At 41.7% G+C, this 22,782-nt stretch overlaps 3 protein-coding genes and 1 non-coding gene across 4 annotated transcripts in view; all 4 read left to right on the top strand.

Moving 5' to 3' along the window:
* Positions 1–18,696, top strand: part of PLAG1 (PLAG1 zinc finger) — a 78,235-nt gene extending 59,539 nt beyond the window's left edge. Inside the window, exons 5-6 of the transcript XR_011148389.1 lie at positions 4,827–4,939; positions 17,357–18,696. The gene's annotated coding sequence lies outside the window, so the exon portion shown is untranslated. The remainder of the gene's footprint in view (positions 1–4,826; positions 4,940–17,356) is intronic.
* Positions 852–3,813, top strand: MOS (MOS proto-oncogene, serine/threonine kinase). Its single transcript, XM_069004772.1, has one exon. It carries the CDS (start codon positions 1,031–1,033, stop codon positions 2,078–2,080), a length of 1,050 nt encoding a protein of 349 aa, XP_068860873.1. The 5' UTR covers positions 852–1,030; the 3' UTR covers positions 2,081–3,813.
* An 83-nt stretch (positions 18,697–18,779) lies between the features above and the next one.
* RPS20 (ribosomal protein S20) lies at positions 18,780–21,751 on the top strand. Its single transcript, XM_069004773.1, has 4 exons — positions 18,780–18,878; positions 20,184–20,283; positions 21,048–21,121; positions 21,528–21,751. Exons 1-4 carry the CDS (start codon positions 18,876–18,878, stop codon positions 21,708–21,710), a joined length of 360 nt encoding a protein of 119 aa, XP_068860874.1. The 5' UTR covers positions 18,780–18,875; the 3' UTR covers positions 21,711–21,751.
* Positions 20,906–20,969, top strand: LOC138106944 (small nucleolar RNA U54). Its single transcript, XR_011149208.1, has one exon. It is a non-coding gene; the product is annotated as a small nucleolar RNA U54 (small nucleolar RNA).
* Positions 21,752–22,782: the final 1,031 nt, after the last annotated feature.

The raw sequence follows: 22,782 nt of genomic DNA, 5'->3' as shown, positions 1-22,782 counted from the left end.
AGGAAGATTCCGAAGAGTGAGGAGGTGGGAAACAGGGACCAAGCTTTCCAAGATATTTGTCAATACGTACAGAAAGATACTGGAATATTCAAAAGTCCGTAACTGTATAGGTCCCATAAGGGTGCTCTGCTATCTGGGCAGTACAGCAGGTACCAAATGCTATGGCAGTTGGCATGAGCACTGCAAATACATGAAAGGGTCAAAACTCAAACAAGCCCTTTGAAAAAACACTGGGACCACTAAAACAAAATTATCTTTGTTTGATTTCTTCTAGAACAGCTCTGTAAATTCAGCAATAATTTTTCTAAGAAGGATCCAGAAATAAAATACACACCTGTAGTAACTGCATGGAGTATGGTGGGAAGATGACCAAATACTTATGTGTAATTCTAGTTACTATATCCAAAAGATGATAACAGAACAATCACTTGTCTTTATGCTGCTGTTAAGGTTGCGGTCCTGCATGGGCAAAGCCAAGCACCCAAAGCAGTCCCCTTGTCCCAGTCATGTTTAAGTGGTAGGTTCCTATAAACACAATTTTTTCATATTTATGTGTGCCATAGCATCATCAAAGGTCAGTATTCACCACTTCAGCTGCTTCCACTGACAAAGTCTTTGAGCTCTTTAATGCACCTGACGCTGATCATTCCTGCCTGGAGCCATGGTGAAATGCATTCACCAGTCACGGCTTTATTTACTCCTGGGGCATTTTGCTAGAGGCATTCAATGGGCAGAACATATTTCTTTTGAGATTAGAAATGATGTGAAATACTTATGAGTTAATAGTTTTTTAGCTTTAAATCTGTTTGCCTTGACTTTCTAGAGGTTTGCTTCAGGGCTGGAGAAGAGTGTTTCCAGGTGAACCTGATTTGGTTCTGACAGTTGTGACAGATGCAGTTCATTTGGGGGAGGGAGGGAGAATTGTGAAAGAAGGATAAAAGGCTTTGGAAGCCAGTTTAGAGTCTTTTCTGTCAGGGAAGCTTTCCAGTCTTCTGTCTTAGTAACTGCCTGTTGTTTTTTCTTTCATATTATGCCATCACCTATTCCTCTTAATTGTTTTCTTTCTTTTGAGTATTCCCCCTCTTTGGATTTACGCCCCTGCAGTAGCCCTTTAGTTATCCCTGGCAAAGACAGCAAAAGCTTTTTGGGGGGAGCTCCTTCAACCAGAACTCATCGCTTGCCTCCACGCCTGTCCTGGTGCTCCATTGATTGGGAGCAGCTCTGCCTCCTGCAGCCCTTAGGATCTGGGGGCTTTGGCTCTGTCTACAAAGCCACCTACCATGGTGCAACTGTGGCAGTGAAGCAGGTGAAGAAGAGCAGCAAAAACCGGCTGGCATCACGGCAGAGCTTCTGGGCTGAGCTGAACGTGGCCCAGCTCCAGCACGATAATGTGGTTCGTGTGGTGGCTGCCAGCACGTGTGCCCCGGCCAGTGAGAACAGCCTGGGCACCATAATCATGGAGTATGTGGGTAACATCACCCTGCACCATGTAATTTATGGCACAAGGGATGCATGGAGACAGGAGGAGGATGATGAAGGAGGATGTGCAAGGAAGGCCCTGAGCATGGAAGAGACTGTGTGCTATTCTTGTGACATCATGACAGGCTTAGCCTTTCTGCACTCCCAGGACATTGTGCACTTGGACCTGAAGCCTGCAAATGTTTTCATCACTGAACAGGGAGTGTGCAAAATTGGAGACTTTGGGTGCTCCCAGAAACTGGAGAAGGGCTTGTCCCAGAGCCCCCATGTTTACCAGCAAGGGGGCACATACACCCACCGTGCCCCTGAGCTCCTCAAGGGGGAGAGGGTCACTGCCAAAGCAGACATCTACTCGTTTGCCATCACCCTGTGGCAGATTGTCATGCGGGAGCAGCCGTACCTGGGAGAGCGGCAGCACGTGCTCTATGCCGTGGTCGCCTACAACTTGCGCCCTTCGCTGGCTGCCGAGGTGTTCCACGAGTCCCCAGCGGGCCGGACGCTCCAGGGCATCATCAGCTGCTGCTGGAAGGCGAACGTGGAGGAGCGCCTGAGTGCAGACCAGCTGCTTCCCAGCCTCAGGGCCCTCAAGCAGAGCCTCTAGGAAAACTCAGGGCTCTTTCTATTTCTTTTGTCGACTTTTCTTTCCCTCCACCCTTCCTCTGAACATAATTAATTTAGCCCCTGTGTGATCTAAAGGCTTTGTTGCTGTTTTCTATGCTTAAAAACAAAAACAAACAAAAAAAAAACCAACCCAAACTAGTTTGATATAAGAAAATTTAAAATAAAGTGATTTAATGAAACTGGGGTTTTACCCTGGGAGGGGATAGAGGCAAAGATCAAGATGTTGGCAGACATGACTTTTTCTGGTTGATGTGTTGTGTGCTGCCTTGCTGACTAGGAAATGTGATGTGCAGAATAGCTGTTGGTTGTACATAAGTGAAGTACAAATTACGGTTCTGCTTTTGGATGGTTCTTTATATGTACTTGCTTTTGGTATTTTCAAAATGTCAGATATGAGTAGTTCTTTGTATCAGCTAGTGTAGTGCATTTGAGCTTTTCCTCTTCATTTACCAAGGAATGAGTATGTATCACAATCAATGAATGCAGAAAAATTACAGAGTGTCAGTGTTCTATTTAACCTGTTCCTAGATGTACTTAATTTCAGTAAGTATGCTGTTTCTGATATGGAAAATGCGAACTACTCACATACTCCTTGAAATAAAGAACCTTTTTGTCAGTCTAAGGCTACTAAGACTAAGATGCATTAACAACCTGTCCTTTTTATAAGACTTCCCTGCTACCAGGTGCATTAATAGCAACTTGCTAGTTGGAACATTGTAAATTCTGAAATATTGTAAGAACATTTTGTGAAGAACAGAGTTTTTAAAAAGGGGGGGAAAGAATGGTAAAGGGAGGATTATTTGTGCTTCATAATGCACGGGTCAGGATTGGACAAGATACTGGAAGTACTGAAAAGGAAGTTTGCTTACAGCATTAATAATGTTCCTCTGCTGGTGCCCAAAGCATACACTATTGAACTGTCCTCTGCACTGCTTATGTCTTATCTACTATCTTTCCTAATCTGGTTGTAGTGTGTCTGGGAAAGGAAGTGCTGTAGGCAATGCTGAAGACAAAAAGCTCTGATCCCTGATTTATCAGAACTGGTAATTGTACATCTGAGCCCTTATCTGGAGCTGCCTGCTGTAGCTGATATTGCCATTCTGCTCAAAGCCTCTGCTTCTTTTTAAGACAGGAGAAGGAGTGATGTTTCAGTCAAATTGTTTTTCTTCTTTACCCTTCCTCCCCCTTGCTTCCATTCTGGAAAAAAAAATCCCGAAGGAATTGAGCCAGTTTCCTGATTTCTGACACACATCTGTTCTTAGCCCCGTGAAATCCTGGAAATGAGCAACTATGTGAATTTGAGATGATTCTGTAGGTCTTTATGGTATTTGGGTTGGTAATTGAAATTAATGGTTTATAAAGGATATCTAAGCTTAACTATTTCTTGGTCTTCTGTCTGCCTTAAGTGGAAATATAAAAGGCTGGCTGGAATAAAAAAACCTAAAGTAAATTCTGGAAAATATTTCCTGTGTTTCTCTGTCAAAATAATTATGCTATAGAACCAGAACTTTTTTGTGTGAGAGTGTGTTGCATAACTTAATAAAGAAGTTGTTTTATAGAAGTTATCATAATAAGTCAGTTACCTTTTGAAAGGATTAGCTGAGGGCATGTAAGATAAAATTGTAGATAAAGCCATTGACATGCCTCACCTTAACTTCAGGCCTTAAATAAAAATGTTTCTGTGGTTTTCAAAAGAATAAAAAATTGAATTAATTTTCATTACTAGCTCCTAAATGCTTATGTGTTGTATTTATTTTGCCAGTCTAGGAAGCTTGTTGCTTATACTGCTAGAAACCTGTGATTTTTTTGCTTAATGATACTTTAGCATCAACAAGTGCTACTTCAGTCTCTGTGAAAAATCAAGCACCCTTCAAATTCTCTATTGTACTTGACAGAAGGATACTGAATGGCCCAGATCTGCTCTTGAAGTATAATCAGCTCTGCAGATGTTTCTGTCAGTTTTATGGGGTTCTCTTTTGATAGTGTGAGAGAGAGCTCTGCACAGCACTCAAGGTGTAGGCACACCATACTCTGCTGCCATAATGATGGTTTTAATCAACTTCTAAGGTTTGGTTTGTTTTGTTTTTCGATTTCTAATGAGCTCTAACTTAATACTAATCAAGAAATATCTCAAGCCTAACAGTTTGGAATCCTTGGTTCTATGTGAGGATGATAATTTTGTCTGTTTGCCTCACTATACACCAATATACCTTGAGTTTCATTCTGCCAATTTGTAGTTGGCCCTTGCAATTAAATAACTCCACTATCAGCAAATTTGTTTATCTTCCAGCTCCCTGTCTTGCACTTCACTTGTGGATGTGCTGGGCAGCAGAGGATCCCCTGAAACACCAGTGGGAATTTTCTCCTGCTGAGAAAACAGTTTTAGCCCCTGTGCCTAGCTTTTGACTTACCCAGCCCCAGGTTTTCTCTCCTAAATGTGGCTGCTCAGCACCTTTCAAAAGTTTGCAGTGAAGGATTTTTCAAATACCTTTGGAAACCCTAAGGGAACATATCAATCAGTGCCTTATCTGAATGCTGTCAGTGTTCCTAAAGAATTCCAACACAGTCCAACACAATTGTGTTGGAAGTGCAATTCTTCCAACCAAAGCAATATTGGGTCTTTCTAAACAAATCATGTCTGTGTCTGTTATTTCCTTTACTATAGAATCTGCTGATGTATCTTGTACAGCTGTCAATCATGTAATTAGGAAATTTATTTTTTAAAGACTTCCCTGGGATACGATCTTGGAGAGAAGAAGGGCCAAGGACACCTGGTTGATTTTTAAGGATTGCCTTCTCCAAGCTCAAGATTGATCCATCCCCATGAGCAGGAAATCAGGTAAAGGTGACAGGATGCCTCCAAGGATAAGCAAGGAGCTCCTGATTACACACAAACATAAATAATTAAATATGCAGGAGTTGAGAGACCAGTGTGGGGTTTGGAGCAAGGGAGATTTACTGTTGGTAAGGAATGATCAGGTTAGGGAACATTGAAACAAACAAGGTGTACAGAATTTCATAGGACCTGAAGGGGTGCATTCACAAATGCTGACAGAGCTTGCCAATGTCATTGCTAGGTAACTTTTGGCTATCTCTGGAAGGTCATGGTGCTCAGGAGAGAATTCTGAGGTCTGAAAGCAAACAAATCTAACTCCTTTCTGCAAGATGGACAAGAAGGAGGATCTGGAAAACTTAAAGCCAGTCAACCTCATCTAAATCCCAGGAAAATTGGTGGAACAAATAACTCTGGAACTCATTGCCAAATATGTGAAGAAAAAAGGTGATTAGGAGTAGTCATCAGGGATTTATGAAGAGGAAATCATGCTTGACCAGCTTAGTAGCCTTTTGCAATGAGATTACTGGCTGCTGGAGGGCAGTGGTGGTTGCTTATCTTGACCTTAGGGAGGTTTTAGCACTGTTTCCCATTACATCCTCATAGAGAAACTGATGAAGTACTGGCTAAATAGTGGAAACTGAAAATTAGCTGAGCCACCGGGCTCAAAGGGTTGTGATCAGTGACATGAAGTCCAGTGGGAGACCACTCATTAGTGTTGTACCCCAGAGATCGACACTGGGCCCAGGGCAGGCTAACATCTCCGTTAAAGGCTTGGGTGATGGGATGGAGCACCCTCTGCAAGTGTGCAGGTGATACAGAATTGGGTGGAGCAGTGGGTATCTTGGGTGGTTGTGCTGGTGTTCACAGAGACGTTACCAAGAGAAATCTGCTGATGGCACCCAGTGCAGGGAACTGCAGTGTCGGGCCCGTGGCGCTGGATAACCCCTGCGCCAGCCCGCACTCGGGGCCAAGCGCTTGGGAAGCGGCTCTGCAGGAGGGACCTGGAGCTGCGGGCAGACACCGAGTGGAACACGAGCACGCGATGCACCCTTGCGGCAAAGGAGGCCAACAGCATCTGGGGTGCACTGCGAAGACTGCTGCCAGCTCTGCCACAGCGCTGCTAGCACAGGTTATTCCCCGGTGTTCGCTCAGCCCTGGTGAGACACAGCTGGGGCTCTGTGGTCGGCTCAGGTCCCTGCCGGAACAAGAAAGTAATGGAGGTACTGGACCAGGAGTGCGGCAAAGGGCCATTAAGTTGATCACAGGATTGGAATCTCTGCATGTGAGGAGAGGCTGTGAGAGATGGGACTGTTCAGCCTGGAAAAAGAAAACTCAGGAGGATCTTGCCAGTTTGTAAAAATACTGGTGGGAGGCAGTAAATATGGAGCCAGTCTCTTCTCAGTGTTGCTCAGTGACAGGACAAGATGTAATGGACACAAATAGAAAGACAGGAAACCCCATTTAAGTGCAAGAGAAAACATTTTTATTGTGATGATGGTCAAACACTGGAGCAGGTTGTTCAGAAGGGTTAGGAAGTCTTCATCCTTGGAGATACTCAGAACCCAACTGGACATGGTACTGAACAAGCTGCTCTAGTTGACCCTGCTCTGAAGAGGGAGTTGGACTAGACAGCCTCCAGAGGTCTAGGTTCATAGAAGTTCTGCAATTATAATAACTTTCATAGATGCTTGAATTTCAGACAACTCCTGAGTTCTCCTACAAAAATCCTTCTAGCTTGCACCTGTTTTGTGTTTCCTTCAGGGACAACGTACATGCAAGGATCACCCTGATTCTTTGCAATGGCTTTGTTGTCTTGGGGGGAAAACAGGTTAAAATGTTTAGGTGGGGTAGTCTTGATTTTGGTTTTGGGGTTTTTTTTTGTTTTGTTTTTCTTTTAAAAACCTGACACCAATAGATCTGCCAGAAAGTCTTGACAGATTTCTTGTTCTTCATATTCTGAAAATGAAGAATTATGGAGTTTATGTTAGTTCCTTGACGTTTCTTTTTCCTGTCTGTTTTTCTACGTAATCCACCAGCGTTTTATCGTTTCTGTTTTCATCATCTGGACCCAGCTTCAGGTTTTTAAAAGATTCCTTCCTGCTTCTACAGCTGGAATGAGCTAATGAGTGTAGCTGCACTTTGCTCTTAACTTTGTCATACTTGCATACTTGCATACCTCCGAATGAAGTGTTAGTAGAAGGCACCTGATGCTACTAGAGCAGTTGCAGACAATTGTGTCACAACTCTAAGGGGATTCTGTTCATCCAGATTTTTCCCTTTCTATAAACTGGTTTTGTCCTTTATCTCTCCTTCCCCACACATATGTATGCAGCACAGTTCCAGATGGTTAGCAAGATGTGGTTGTAAGTTATAAACCTTAAGGGCTACTCATACCTAGTTTATTTTTTCTCTTTGTTTCTGGAACTGATTGCCAATAGCTTGATCAGCCTAAACAGAAGATTTATTGCAGTATTGCACAGATTCAGATGATGCAGCATCAGTGCCAGTCTGGGAATGGTGGTATAGGAATGTCTTTACTGGCCAGGTATGCTTTATTCAAGGCATGGGTTATCTGATGCTAAAAACATCAAATAAGAGTGTACCTCCTCAAATAAGAGTCACCACACATCTTAACTATGGTCTGAGGAAGGAACTAAGCCTCATTTCTCCCAGCTGGTAAATGTAAAGGTCAGATCTCTCGTGTCTTACTACGAACCGAGTTCCACAGCTTGATATAATTATTTTCCTTGGAAACTCAACTATTCTGGTGTTTAGTTTTGTTTGTTTGTTTGTTTTTGATAGCAGCAACCTAAGTGCTGTTTCTGGGACCCGGGGATGCCAGGTCACAGCAGCCAGTTTCTCAATGCGAGCTGCTTTTTGTTTTATGTTCTCTGTCCCTAAATAGCACAAGCTGCCTTTTGAACTTCCAGCTCTGCAGCACTGAGAGCTAGCTATTCAAAACTGGGGGGGTTAGCTCCTGTCTCACAGCAGCCTGGGGTAACCACAGCCTGCATGGAAACTTCAGCTCTTTCTCATTAATCTCCCACTACCTAACTACCAAACCTGCTTGCATTTACTAATTTTGGAAAGTACATATAAAGAAGATACTGTAAAGTGCTTGCATTCTCATCAGTAGTAATCAACAGCAGTAGCCCTGGACATGTTAACCATATCAGAATGTTGTATTTTGTGCTTTCTTGGTTATATGGAGAGTATTGTCCACTAAGGGAAAGCATGAATTAAAAGTTCTAATTCTGGCCTTTTTTTCTTTTATTTTATAACGAATGGCATTCACCATCCCAACATCCCCTGACATGTGTCCTCTTCTTCCTCAAATGGGCACGTGTGTAAAACTTGACAGCATGCACTTAAGAGATTTTATATCATTTTAATTGAATCCCCAGGTAAGAGCCAATACTAATTAGTGCTGGAATGGTTTTAGGTAAAAATGAATTATTTTTTTTGTGCCTTACAATGAAAAGCAACTTCTACATGCTATCCTGAGTTCTGTAAAGTGCAACAATTATTTTAGCAGTCAAGTGATTACAAGAAAGAAAAGATAGCTATAAGCATGGGAACTATGCAATTGTAATAAACAGCTTCTAGGAAGAATGAGAAAGAAGGAAAAGCATGGAAGCTTATAATTCTGTATTAATCTTCCCTTACTGTAGCTATTACTGAGGGTTTAGTGTCTTTGGATCCCAAGCAGAAATATCAAAAGACATTTCATAATACGTTTTAAAAGAAGTTAGCACAAGCTACAATTCTGATGCTGTGCTCTTTATCTGGCTTGACTGTTGTTTGCTCCTCTTTCCTTTTTTTTTTTGTTTTTTTTGTTTGTTTGTTTGTTTTTTTGTTTTGTTTTGTTTTTTTTGTTTTATGCTTTATCTCAACCCAGAAGGAAAGGAAAGTGGTAACATCACTATTTTCAAACAATATAAATACTATATAACTTGGAAGTGGGCACATCCTCAGTTCAGAAGGTATGATGGGAAGTATGAAAACATAAATCTGAAGATGTATGGGTTGCTTCTGTATTCTGTTGTAAGATATACCACAGCAAAGAAAACAAACAAAAACTGTTTTACACAATATATCACAAGTACTTGTAAATTCAATGGAACTTAAATGGATGCTTACTATTCGACTTGTGTATCCATTTTTGCAGTGTTAGCATCTGTGTTCATAAATTCATCTGCTAGAACAAAAATGAAAATTGGGATAGGAAATGAATGGTTATTTTTTAACTTAACTGTACTTGGAATATTTTACTTTTACTTTGTTCTAGCTATTTATCTGCTGCAAATACCTTCATGCAGCACTCAAAGAGCTTCTTTCTATGCTTCAGTTAAGCCAGCTGCCAAATATTTGTCTGCCTGTCAAACGAAAATCCTTAAAACCAGTTAAAGAAGGCAAATGGAACAAAAAAAAAGTCTGCTGGCATCTATCCCAGTCTGCCAATAGCTAAGGATGCCACGGGACAATTTGATAGTAGAGGCACCACCATCCACCCCTGGACTTCTATGAGCTGAGCTCTGCTGCTGACCCTGCCTGAAGTTCAAAAGCTCAAGTGTTCAGCAGGGCAGGGAGGTGATTGCATTTGCCTTTGCAGGGCAGCTGGGATAATAGGGTAATTAATAACTTAATAAATATTCTACTGCACATGTGCCAGGCTACAAAGAGCAGAGTAGGCTGCAAATTGGAAATGTAAATGCACAGTTCTTTTTAAGTCACTCCCCCAAAAAGGGCAGAAGGAAAATCAGTTTTATTTTCAAGCCATGTATTTTTCTCGACCACTTGAGAATGGTGAAAGGGTTTTGATTCAGACATGGGACAAATGAAGCTGGTCCCAGAGACAAGTACAGAAAGTTGCACCTGTACAGAGATTGTAAGAAAGCTGAATGTAAATAAGAGAACAGATAGGCTGGGGAGGCTGGATTTCTTTAAATAGTAGTTAATAGTATACATTACATAATACGGCAAGTTTAGAGAGATACCATACACCTTTTCCACATTCTTGTTTTTCTCTTATCCAACAGTTCCAATAAAATTCTTTACAGATAACAAAAAAGCTACTTTGAAGGAATGTATCACTGCACTAACATGCCAATAGATGAATGTCACACTGATTTTTCTTTGTCAAGAAAGTGACAGAACTCCAGACATCCCTTAAAGTTGTCAATCCTTGTACAGATTTTGGGAGTGAAATGATTGCTATTAAATGTTTTCTGACTGAAAGGGGGAAAATAGATATTCTTAAAGTTTAATAAATCATTCCTGCTAACAGCTGACTTTCAGAGGAAACAAATATCATTACATTTTTTAAAACGTTTTCATGGTTGCATAGTTTGTTTAAAAAGTTGTATATTGAATTGCAAACAGCATTTGAAAAAGCGTCCTGATCATAAAAAGCATTACTATCTGACCAATCATAGCAAAAGAGCCATTTGCCCAGGGAGACAAGGGAGGAGGCTGGAGGAAGCAAGAAGACAAGCCAGAGACAGGGAGAGAGGAAGAACCCCAAAATCCAAACCTATTTGCTACAATCAGTGAAAGTCTCACTGAAAAATAAGTTTATGCTGGCAGGTGGCTTTCTCTGTTGTATGCTGGAGATACCTGCCCACTGGACTGTCACTATATGACAAACTAAGGTCTTGAACTAGTGCTTAAAATTAGATAAAGTCACTGATTCAGTTCAGAGTGGTCACCCATTGCCACCAGGTCAGAGTAGTTAATTATTCATTAGTTAATTAATTGGTTAGTTAAAAGAAGCATAGCCTTCCTCTCCCAGCCCCAACCCCCCAAAACCCCAACTGGTCTTGAAAATGAAAACCGGTCTAATTTTAAATGTTCTGCAAAACATTACCAGTGCCCAAACTGCCTGAGAGTGGTTTTTTTTCTTTCTTTTCTTTATGATTGCACTATTACTAATTATGATTAGTTAGTGCTACATTTAAGTGGCACCAATGACTTAGCAATGTATGCTAGCACACAGGTAACAGTAGATTCTTCATTGGAAAAGAAATTTCCTTTATATACGTAAGATTTTAAGAGGAAAAAGCTCAATTTTCTGTATTAAAGGTGTGCTGCTGGCTTGGTCTTTTTTTCCCCAGAAAAAATGAGAAACAATTCCTACTATTAGCATAAGCATTTGTTCCTGCTGGAACAAAGGGGTTGGCTCTACCTCACACCAGGAACATTTCACAAGAGTGTATGAGAATCAGTTATTCCTCTGAACAGGTAAGGGACTCTCAGAAAGGAAATGCACCCATGACAGTGTGGTAAGGGGCTTTTGGTAGGATGAAGTGCCTGCTGGGTGCTCTCACAAACAACTTCCAATAGTCACAATTATTGAAAGAATATTTTTAAACGTGTTCTGTACATAAACAAAAACCATGAGGTCATAGTGCTGAAAAGATGACAAGCATTAATATTGCTGGGATTTTTTTCAGGGTGCATGGGTACCATACTCAAACCCACCTTCTATGTTTACCACAATACTTAATTTTATTTGCCTAAAAATTGAATGCTTGACCACAACCCTTGTAAATGCTAATATTACCTCTTCCTCAGTTTTAAACCTGTAGATTGTACTGCTTCCCTTGATTTGCATCTGGCAAACCTGTTGCTGGGGATTTCACTGTGCACAGAGGCTGGAATGTTGGATGTGCAATCGTGTGCACATTTTACATAGAGTTGCTCTTACGTTATTTAAGTGATTGCTGGAGGGGAAAAAGACTTTTCTGTTTTATATCATTTCCTAGGGGAAAAATATAGCAAACTATATTTCACATTTACAACCACATTTTGTAGACTGCTGTGAAAGGCCATGCATGAGCCCCATTTTCATGAAGTAGGAACTTTTTGTAAAGTAGGAACTTCTGTCACTTATTTAGGTGAAAGCTAAGTTTAATAGACTTCCTGTAAGCTCCTAGTAAGATGTTCTGTTGAACAAAACTTCTGGATCTTCTATGAATGATATTACAAACTCTACAGTTGTTCCTGCCCTGCTACTGCAGCCTCATAACCTCCATGCAGTAAACTGCAGCTGCCACTTTGCCACATTAACTTCGTGGAGAAGTTAGTAAAGCCTTTGAAACCAAAACTTCTTCATATTTGGTGCCTCTTGGATCACTTTCATGGTATGCTGTGGATCCAACCAGCTGTTCTGAGCAATCACAGCATGATGATTTCCTCAGAGGCTACTAATTCCTGTTTCTAAAGCACATCTTTAACACCACAGTATCCTCCTTTAGTTCCAGGTCCTAAGTTCTATGTTGCTATTCCTATTTCTGTCAGGTTTTGAGTAACTTAGCTTGGCTAGTTCACAGAGGGTCAGGTCACAACAGGAGAAGCATTGCTGAATTGGCTTTAATCTTTCTTTACAGATGCCAGGGTCAGGAAGGGCACTTCAAGTCCCACAGAAGGCCGACACCTGGCTGTAATCTAGATAAAACTGCAAGTTGCAACTAATATCCGGCTCTAATAGTCCTGTAACATCAAGGTGGAAATCACCCGTTGCTTTAAGTCTCCTCATCATCAGTGGCAAGCATTACCTAAATTTTGTGCTTGCAAACATTCACCATCTGAAAACCAATTGGATCAAGAATATCACAAAAGGACACCAATCCTGAAGAGATGAGGAAAAATTTTTCAAGAATAAAAAACCTAAACATGATGAAGTGATGCATTCCCTATCAAGAGAAATTTTTCCTCTAGGCATAAGGCAGTGTGAGGCCAGAACCATTCCTTAAATTATCCTTGTTCCATGACAGAGAAGCAGCACAAGCACCGTGAAACAATTCCCTACTACTCTGTCTCGCCAAAGAATTATATTAGATTAAACTGGTCTTTGGATGAAAAAAACCATGATCAGCGGCCTCTGAAACACATAGGCAAACATATATGTGGACTACATATACTGGCAAACAGAACTGCTGTAAAATTAAACACCTTTTTTTTCCCTCCAGGACAGACATCCAACCATGCTAATACCCTGCTGCTGGCAGCTTCCCACAAAGTCTTTGCAGGAGGCAGATATGAGGAGGAAAGACAACTCCAAAGTCTTTCACAGCACAGCATTGTGAGAGTTTGTACACACCAGTACATACCACTAGTTCCTAAACACTCCCAGTACAAAGCACCCATAGAGAAGCCAGCAAGGTAAGAGCAGCTAAACAACCCGTGTCCTGGAAGCCATTTCCAATTCTGGTGTTAGAACAGCTTGCTCTGTTCAATGAGTCCCATGGATATTATTTGAGTAGGTGCAAGTTTTCAACATGTTGTACAAACTACTGCGGTCTTCCTGAACTATTTTTACAAAGGGAAACAGATCACAACAAACAGTGCCAAGTGGTGCTGCCTAAAGTGGCCAAATCTGGATTGGAGAGATTTGTGTAGTTTAGAGTTCATTTTTTGTACTTGATTAACCTTTCTCCACATGAAGTCTTCTGAGGTGATTTCCAAAATGAAAACTGGATGCAAAAACACTACAGTTCTGTTTATATGCCCACTAGTTCTGCTTTCACTGGGCTAATGCTGGGGATTTTTTGTACAGGGATTACATGCTCCCACTCTTGGTAACCTGGCCTGGATAACAACAGATGATAGGGTAGGAATGTGAGTATAAATAGTCTGTATGAACAGAATACCCAAACTGGCATGTTCTGAGAGGATTGTCGGGGTCAGCAACAGAGGATGTTTGCCCAAAACATAATGCTAAGAGGAAATTAACAATAACAAAGCTTGCTTAAAACAAGGACCACCCAGATTAAACAGTAACCAGGGGATTAGATTAACAAGAGCCTTTTGAGGAAAAAAAAGTTAGCTTGAAAAGGAGCATGAGAATTTGTGATTAGAAGAAAACCTGGGGTGGGAGAGCAGTAGGTGCTAATATTTCTAAGATCCTCCTCATCAGACATGGTAAGTGGCTGCCACCCCACTGCTGGTACAGACTGGGGGGACTGACAGGATCAGGCAGAGCAGTAGGGACCCACCTCTCAGGAGTGCAAACGGGAATTCAGTGTATACTTTTCCTGGCATGTGGATTGGCTGCACAGGTTCCCAAAAGTGGGACTGGGTATTTGTAACCCACACTTCTTGTGAGAGAGTGGAAGTGCATATAGAAATCTGTGAATATGTAGGAGTAAGAAATTGGAAGGTGCTTACTGGCAGTTTGTAAGCCTCTGGTATTGTGATTTCTGCTGTATTGCCAATACTGATCCACAATATACAGCTCATTGATTACCAGCAAATTACACCTCAGTTGCTATCAAGACTATGTGAGCTGCACAGTTACTCTCTGCAAAAAGTGTTTTTTTCATTATTACGAATTTGACAGAAGCATCACATCAGCAGAGCAAGGAGTGGAGAGAAAACAAACATTGTTCCAGAAAAGCAGAGAACACATAATTCATCAGGTTGGGAAAAAAAAAAAAAAAGATTGAACTAGAACAGGATGAATTCAAATATCCTCCTGAAAGCTGTCCAGATGGACAATCCCATTTCAGCCCTGAGTGTTTTAAGACATATTGTAATGATGTATCAGATTCCATGTCACTAGAAATGCTGTAGCATATCAGCAGCTTTGTATTTTTTGTCACAGTGATCTGTGTCAGAAAAACAAGGTAAAAACAAGGCTGACAAGGGAGAAGTTTTCCTCCAACCACATCAATGACATTAGAAGCCAAGTGTATTATCTGCCAGGCATAAAGTATGTATTTAGAAGGAAAGAGCTTGTGGTGATAACTACAAAGTTCAAGTTGCCCACTTGAAAACATCTCCTAACAATCAAAATTTGTGGCAATGTTTGTCAACAGTAAAGGACTCCATTAAAGCACAGTTGCTCTTTTTCTGAATCACAGACTTAGTTCATGTCTTCCATGCTTGCATGAAAAATTTTTAAGATAAAGAGAGCCTAGTATTTTGAGGGGTGGTTGCATTTTTATATGCTGAGCTTTATACTAGAATTGGCATGAAAATTTAGAAAAATGTAAAATGGACAGGCTAGGTGCAATATGAGAACTCCAGTTGTGCATTCTGTCCACCTGCGACCTGCAGAGAGCATTGCCAGTTAGCAGCTACCCATCTACACAAATCAATCTTTTAAAAGCGGGTATTTTTTAGTTCCAGCTTTTTTTTCTGAAGTTTCAGTAGCTGGGGCACTTGCAGAGAAAGCTAACTGCTGAGCAAAGAACTTGGATGAGAGTTCTGCAACATGATACAACCGAGAGACTTAACACAAGAGGATCAGCAGATACCTACAATTAAGACCAAGGAGATAGTGTAGTCTTTCTTAAAAGGGTTGAAAATAGCTTTCATCAGATTTCTCCTGACTGGTTTAGAGACTCAGCCATCTACTGATGACCATCCTGGAAGCCTCAGGTATGATCCTGCTTCACAGGTATTTTAAGATCAGAAGCTCAAACAAAACCCTTAAAAGTGTGTTCAGATCCCAGTGACCTCGGAGAAGGAAGTGATTTACAAGTAAATAGGAACATGTTAATCGCCACTGAAAGCAAATGCTTGAGGTCTCTAGGCTGGCACAACCAAGACAGCTTCCAGGGAGCTGCCCACATCCAATAATCAGTATGAAAAATGATAGAGCAGATTTAAGGAAGCTACTGTGAGCCCTGCCAAAACCATCCACGGGCCACCACTGTGAAATAAGCAGAATAAATCTACTCAACTCAAAGAACTGAATGGTGTTCATAACCCAAGCTACAAAGCCTGGGGAGTATGTCTGTCCTTTGAAGCAGCCAAAGGTGCATCAGAAAGGTTCAACATTCACCAGAAGACAACACAAATCTTCATTTCACTGTTATTACAGAAGATCTGATTGACAACGGGCACATGCTCCTTCTATCACATAGGTAGACTCATGCCAGAAGCTACTCTTCTGAAGGACAAACTAGTCAAAGGAAGAGAGAAAAAAAATCCCCAGTAATCTGTAAACACCAAAATAAAAGTCAGAAAGTGTCATGAATACACATGGAATGATATTCTGCATGAAAAATCACTAAATTAGGTATTAAATTGTTTTTGCTACAGATTACCAAGGCATGTTAAAAACGTATCTTGCTTCTTAATCATTTATCTTCTTAATTATTTTACATGAGGCAAACACTCCTGGAAGCTTCATCTAAAAAGCACAGGCTGTTGGGTATTAATTTAAGTCACAGAATCACAATCTCTTAAATAAAGTTAGCATTGTCTGTGGAGAAAAACCTACTTGAAAAGCAGTATGTAATCAAAGGAAAACCAGGCAGAATATAAAATATGAATTAGAAGTTAAGAATGACAAAATACTCAGAAGATAAGCAAAAAGTTGTATTTAGAACAGCTATTTACTCACATGAATGGCAAGAAGGAGCATTTTTTAATATATAGTGTATTTCAGAGAAAACAGAAAGTTTAGGTAAATTTCTGTAACACATTTGTGGAGAAAAACAACATATATCAGAAAATTCCAACAATAGCCATGGAAAGCCTTAAACATAGGAACAGAAGTGAGGCGGTTTTTAAATCAGCAGCTCCAGATAGCCTGCATCCAAGAATTTTAAGAGCTGGCAAAGGAGACTTGTGTGCCGTTAATGTGGATTTTCCATAAGCTCTGAGAAATCTGGGGAAGCTCAGGAAAAAAAAAAAGAAAAATCTCAAAGAAAGCTGAGGTAGTGCCAATAACTGAGAAAATAAGTAAGAAAGGAACAAATTCAGGAACTTACGGTCAACCTCGCCTTAACCCCAGGGAAAAAAAAAAACCAAACCCAAACCAACTTCTTCATATAGGAACAAGAAATAAATGAGCAAATTGTACTTAAATTAAACAGCTTAAATGTATGGAAAATGTATCTTTTAGAAATGACTTTTTTCTTCTCGTGAAATTACAGCATTTGTTTGGTAGACAGTAGGAACAGTGTTGATATACCACATTTGCACATTGACTTTTTCAGAAGGACACGGAGAAACTGGCACAGCTGTGCACATACAGTTCATAGCAAGCAACTTAAAACTAAGGCTACAGGTCTGTGTCACCACCGAGGACTCAGTCAGACATATTTCTAATTGAATCCCACAGGAATTAGTTCTTGGCAGCAAGGCACTCGGTATTTTATCTGGAAATAAAGTTTACTAAGAACATTCATAAAAGCTCTAAGTAAATAGTGTAGCAGGGCTGCTGATTGGGAACCATCTGGATTACTGGAAAACTAAGTGCTTCAGCATGATCAGTGTGAGGTCATGCATTTGAGAGTGATGAATATAAAACACTTATAGATGGAAAACTTCCTCAGGAAGTAGTTGGAATAGCTGGTAACAGAATAAACATGGGTTCCTTGCGTACAAGTTCAAAAATAGTATACATGTAATTGTTAAAAGGCTCAGAAAACAAGCAACCAAAACCAAACTATGTTTTTATTGCAGGGAGGAAGAGACCAGAGAAATGTGACTATCATCAAAACAGATTTTTCAAGTACTGATCTCCATTGGCAAAAGACATCACTGCATTTCAGGAAACAGCAACAGGATGACAACTTCTGTATCCATGTTTCTTGGAACTGCTTTATCAAAATACAGCCTCTAGTACTTTCAAAGAAGGTATTAGTAAATTAGAGATTTCAAAGAGTACAAATAATCCAAGTGCAAACAAGCCTAAACTATGGAATAGTTGGCATATAGAAGTTAACGCCATCACATGAGGTTTAAGGACCAAATGAAGACCACTAAAGCAACTAGTAGGGAAAAAAAAATATTTTAAAGCAGAGCGTGATAGCTGAATGTAAGCTCATCCTAAAACACCAAACAAGCTTTCTTGAATAACTGTAGTAACTACTAAGCTTCCAGAGGTGCAGTAGCTATGCTAACATTATACATGTCTATGACTCCTGGGCAGAACTCCAAATTAGAATTTAATTATTAATTTTAAAAGATAGTCATAGTGACCTTACTATAGGCCATCATTTCAATACATGTTTCTCTGGTTCTTCAGTGATGTAACTTGAAGCAGACATATTTTCAGCAAAACATTTGCTTTGGGACTAACAGTTACCGCTGTCCAGGCTAAATCAAAGACCACTCTCAGTAAAAAATACCCCTCCAGTGCTCAACCCGAACAAATAAAGGAACTCTCATGAATAAAATTCATTAAAGTTCTTAACTTTAAGCATGAATGAAACGAGCGCTTTTACTTAAAACTTCTGCTCTCGCATCTCCACTTTACAGAATCAGTCGGGCTGGAACAGACCTCTGAGACCACCAGCCTGTGACCGAACGCCACCACGTTCAACTGGACCACGGCACACCCAGTCTCTCCTTAAACACCTCCAGGGACAGTGCCCACCACCTCCCTGGGCAGCTCACTCCAGTGTCTAACCACCCTTTCTGCGAATAAACCCCTGCTAATGTCCAACATACACCTCCCCTGGCACAGCTTAAGATAATGAATGACGATAAAAAGACCCAAACGCTCAGACGGGAACGGGCTCGCTATCACTGGAAGCGATAAAGCCTCGCTTGTGAGCCAAATTCCGATCCTCCCCCCAGCAGAACGTCGAAATCTCCCGGAAAAGGCACCCAGGAGCCCGAGATGCCCGCGGGAGCCAAGCGCGAAGGGGGCTGTACGCCGCAGGGCGGGCCAAGCCCAGGCAAGGGGGCATGGCAGCTGCCGAGCCCCTCTCCGCTCGCCACCGGCCGGGACTACGAGGCCGCCATCCCCGCAGGAAGCTGAGCCTCCCCCGGCTCCCCGCCCCGGCGCTTCCGTGCTCGGCGGGCGGGTGAAAGGTCCCGCAGCGCCCGGATGGAGGCGGCGCCGCTCCGCTATATAAGCGCCGGCCGCCGCCGCGCCTGCCTTTCCGCGCCGCCGCCTCCTGGCTCACCGCTGTTCGCTGGGCCCCGCGCCGCCCGAGCCCGGGAATAAGTCGGTCAGGAAGGCTCCGCTGCCGCCATGGTGAGGCGGGGGAGCGCTGGGGACGGGGGAGGGAGCGGGGCCGCCGCGCTGGCCCCGCCGCGTGGCCGCCGTGCCCGCCCGGGCGGTGCAGGCCCTCGGCCCCGGGAACGCGCTGCGCTTCCCGGCGGTGCGCGGAGGGCCCCCGGCTGCTGGGGTGGCTTCCGGAGCTCGCCCCGAGCCGGCGGGCAGGGAGGGCGGCCTGTGGGCCCGGCAGTGTCTTTCCCTTCGGGAAAAGCACCGCGGGAGAACCGCAGGCGGAGGGGAGGCGGCGGCAGCCCGGCGTGAGCGGTGCTGATCCGGCCTCGTGTCCCTTACAGGGCGGCCCTTGTTAAGGGGATGTGATCAGTTAGTGCGGCAGGGAACACCTTATCGTCAGTGTGACATCCCATGTTTCATAGAATCACAGAATAGTTTAAGTTGGAAGGGACCGCAGTGGGTCATCCTAGAGCACATGGCAGAGCATTGCCTCCAGATGGCTCTTGAATATCTCCAGTGAGGGAGACGCCACACACAACCTCTCTGGGCAGTCTGCTCCACTGCTCAGCCACCCGCACAGTAAAGAAGTTGTTCATGTTCAGGTGGAACTTCTGTGCATCAGTTTCTGCCCGTTGTCTCCTGTCTTACTGGTTGGCACCACCAAGAAGGGCCCGGCTCCATCCTCTGAGCAATCCCCCTATTTATGTTTTATAGAGGCATACATATGTATATTTCATCCCTCTTTTCTTAAAACTTTCCTTTTTCCGTACTTCTACTCCTATTTCATCAGTTCGTTTAGCCCACGTTAATGCTCCATTATTTGCAAGTGTTTAATCACTTAAGCTCCTCAGATCAGTTTCCTGAGTGGCCGAATTTCTTTCTGGCCAGGTGCCCCTTTTTGTTCTTGTGCTGTGAGTTGTGGCAGTTTTGTTGGTCAAGTCCTAGTTACTTAATTTGTAGTCAGGCTAAGTTTAAGATACATGAAGACTGATGTGTATTTTTTTTTTTTTTTGAGGAAAAGGAGTGTTTGTGTATAGCCAGCTGTGTATAGGCATAGCAGGGAAGGGGTGCTTGCAGCTTCCCACCCTGAGATGCAGTTAGACACTAAAATTTTGCTTTTCCTTAGAGTTAGGATTTTGCTCTTTCATTCTCTTCCCATTATTTCTTCCATGCCACCATTCCCTTCAGATATCTCTTCTAGTCAGTAGTGTAATACAGTCCCACAGCTAAATTGTTCTTTACACTCTAGAAATCTGTTTTTAAGAGGCTGTGGATTGTGCTGGTTGGTGTTCACTGTAGAGTCTGATATTTGTAACTTCAACATTTTAGGCATTTAAAGATACTGGCAAAGCACCTGTGGAACAAGAGGTGGCGATTCATCGCATTAGAATAACTTTGACAAGTCGCAATGTAAAATCACTGGAGAAGGGTGAGTAGTACTTTTCTGTTTACTTGGGTAGCTTGTCAAGTAATGAATGATAGGTGCCATGTAATGCATTGCAAAATACAATGTATTGAAACCAATTGTAATTAAAGATGTTGTTGTAATTAAAGATGTTACTGTTTGCCTGTTTGTATGTGCCTTGGCTGGTAAAGTCAACCAAAAGTGCTTCATACACAGAAATAAAAGTTCAGATGTAATTTTTCATGAAAGCTGGTGTTTTGGGGGTTTGCATTATGCTGAAAACCTATGTCATAATGACTAATGTAAGAGAGTGCAGCTTCTTCCCTTTAGTTTTTGTGGGGAATTTTGAAACAGTTATCACAGTTGGAATGTGTAAGAACTGAAAGGCACTGGTTTCCCGGTATTTTGTCACTTGTGTTATGAAGAATTTAGTATAACATTCTTTAAGAAATTATTTAATCTCGTTTAGGAACTAGCTTTGCCGCTGTTTAATCATATAATGCAAACGTCAAAAAAATACTGTTTGCAGGCTCTTCAGGCAGATAACAGCTTAAATAGAGTTTAAATAGAGTTGTAGTAATGGCTTTGTTTACTGTTGGAACATAATTTTGGTCATCATGTCACAACACCTCCAGTTGTACGTGGTTGGCTATGAGGATAATGCTTAAAATGAATGGCAGTGATCACTCATACGCTATTCTGAGCCAACATCTTGTTCGAAATACTTGCCTAAGAAATCAAGCAAGTAAAACAGTTGCAAACCTGAGCTACTGCATGTCTTTTTTCAGTCTGTGCTGACCTGATCAGAGGTGCTAAGGAAAAAAACCTGAAGGTGAAGGGACCTGTTCGCATGCCCACCAAGGTACTTGACGCTGTTTTCCTGTCTTAAAAGTTGGTTTTCTTTCTGCAGCTGTGTGCTTAAAATATCTTTTTTTAAAGAACAAAAGGTGAGATGAAAAGAAGTACTGCTAAACTGAGGGTGACCCAGTGAAGAAGATGATTTCACAAGTTGCTTTGATATCTAAAGTTGCTAGGTGCAAAACATGTTGAATGTGGAAGGGGCTTTTCTGTTCAGTTTAATAATGAACTTCTTTTTTTATGAAATTAAATATGTGGGGAAGGAATGTTAACATCAGTAGACTGTAACTTAATAGATAACTTTCTAATGGCCTAGATACATACAGTATTTAGAGGTGATCATATTTTTATATGATTGTAGATTACTCCTCTCAGTCCATCAGCTGAATAGCTCGTGTTTGACTTTTCAGACCCTGCGGATCACTACCAGGAAGACGCCTTGTGGTGAGGGTTCCAAGACCTGGGATCGCTTCCAGATGCGAATCCATAAGCGGCTCATTGACCTGCACAGCCCTTCTGAGATCGTGAAGCAGATCACTTCCATCAGCATCGAACCAGGCGTAGAAGTTGAAGTTACTATTGCCGATGCCTAAATGCTGGTCATCGTTGAATAAAGTTGATTTACAAATTTTCATCGCTTGTTTCTTTTCTTATGCGTGCCAAGAGATAGCTCTGTGATGATGTTTGTGAAGGACAACAGAAGCCACAATCAGAGAGCTGTGTGAGAGGATTGTATCTTTAAGGAAGGATACGTCATCTGTACATACCAGGAAAATTAAACATGGGCATCACGGTTCCATTGGAGGCTGGCAACTGTATGGTTGTGCAGCACTTTATGAAAAATAAATTTTTAATAATTTAGAGGTTTAACTTTGGCAGAAATCTTAGTCTGTAGACAGACAATACCTCCATTAAAACTGATGTTTAGGGAAAATTACCAAGCTTTCAATTCTTGGTTCTTGCTGTGCAACACTGACTTAGCTTATTCGGCTTGCCTTTTTTTTTTTATGTGTGTCACAGTCAAAGGATCCTGGGGGTGCTAGTTATAAAACTTCATAATTTGTGGTGAACATGTTGAATTTAACAAGTTTATTTTGACTTGCATGTAGAGTCACAAAACTGAGCTGTGGAAACTACCGAGTTGTCTTTTCAGGTTTAGATTTCCATAGATACTATTAATGCTAAGACTAAGCTTCATATGTAAAGCAACAGAACAGCCATTTTCATTGCTGCTTTTAAATCTCTCAAGCAAAGGAACTATGGTTAATTCTTAAACCAACAAAACAAAGCCCAGAGTTAAAGAAAACAATTTTGTTTAATCCATTTAAGATCGGATTGCTGCTTCTGCTTCAAGCATAGGAGGGAACTTGAATTCTAATTAAAACAAGCAGTGATGGTCCTCTGCAAGCAGCTTCAGGTCCTGTTTATGTTTGCCAAGACCTGAAACTGACCAAAGCTTGAGCTTTCTTACTCAAGAGATGCGAGAGGCCTTCAATTTGCTTAAATTTAAGGCCTTAAAAGGATTCTGACCCTCTAGTTATTAGGCTTGAGAGCTTTGGTAGAAGGGAGGTGAGTTAATGTCAACGTTGTGTCAAGGCTACTTCCTTGAGAAACAACTGAGCAGAGGGGAAAATATCCCCAAAACAAAACACCTGTGTCTTCCTA

This window comes from Aphelocoma coerulescens, chromosome 2 (assembly GCF_041296385.1).
Source record: "Aphelocoma coerulescens isolate FSJ_1873_10779 chromosome 2, UR_Acoe_1.0, whole genome shotgun sequence".
NCBI lineage: Eukaryota > Metazoa > Chordata > Aves > Passeriformes > Corvidae > Aphelocoma > Aphelocoma coerulescens.
The sequence above is the reverse complement of the archived record's forward strand: the minus strand, read 5'-3'. Positions and strand labels throughout refer to the sequence as shown.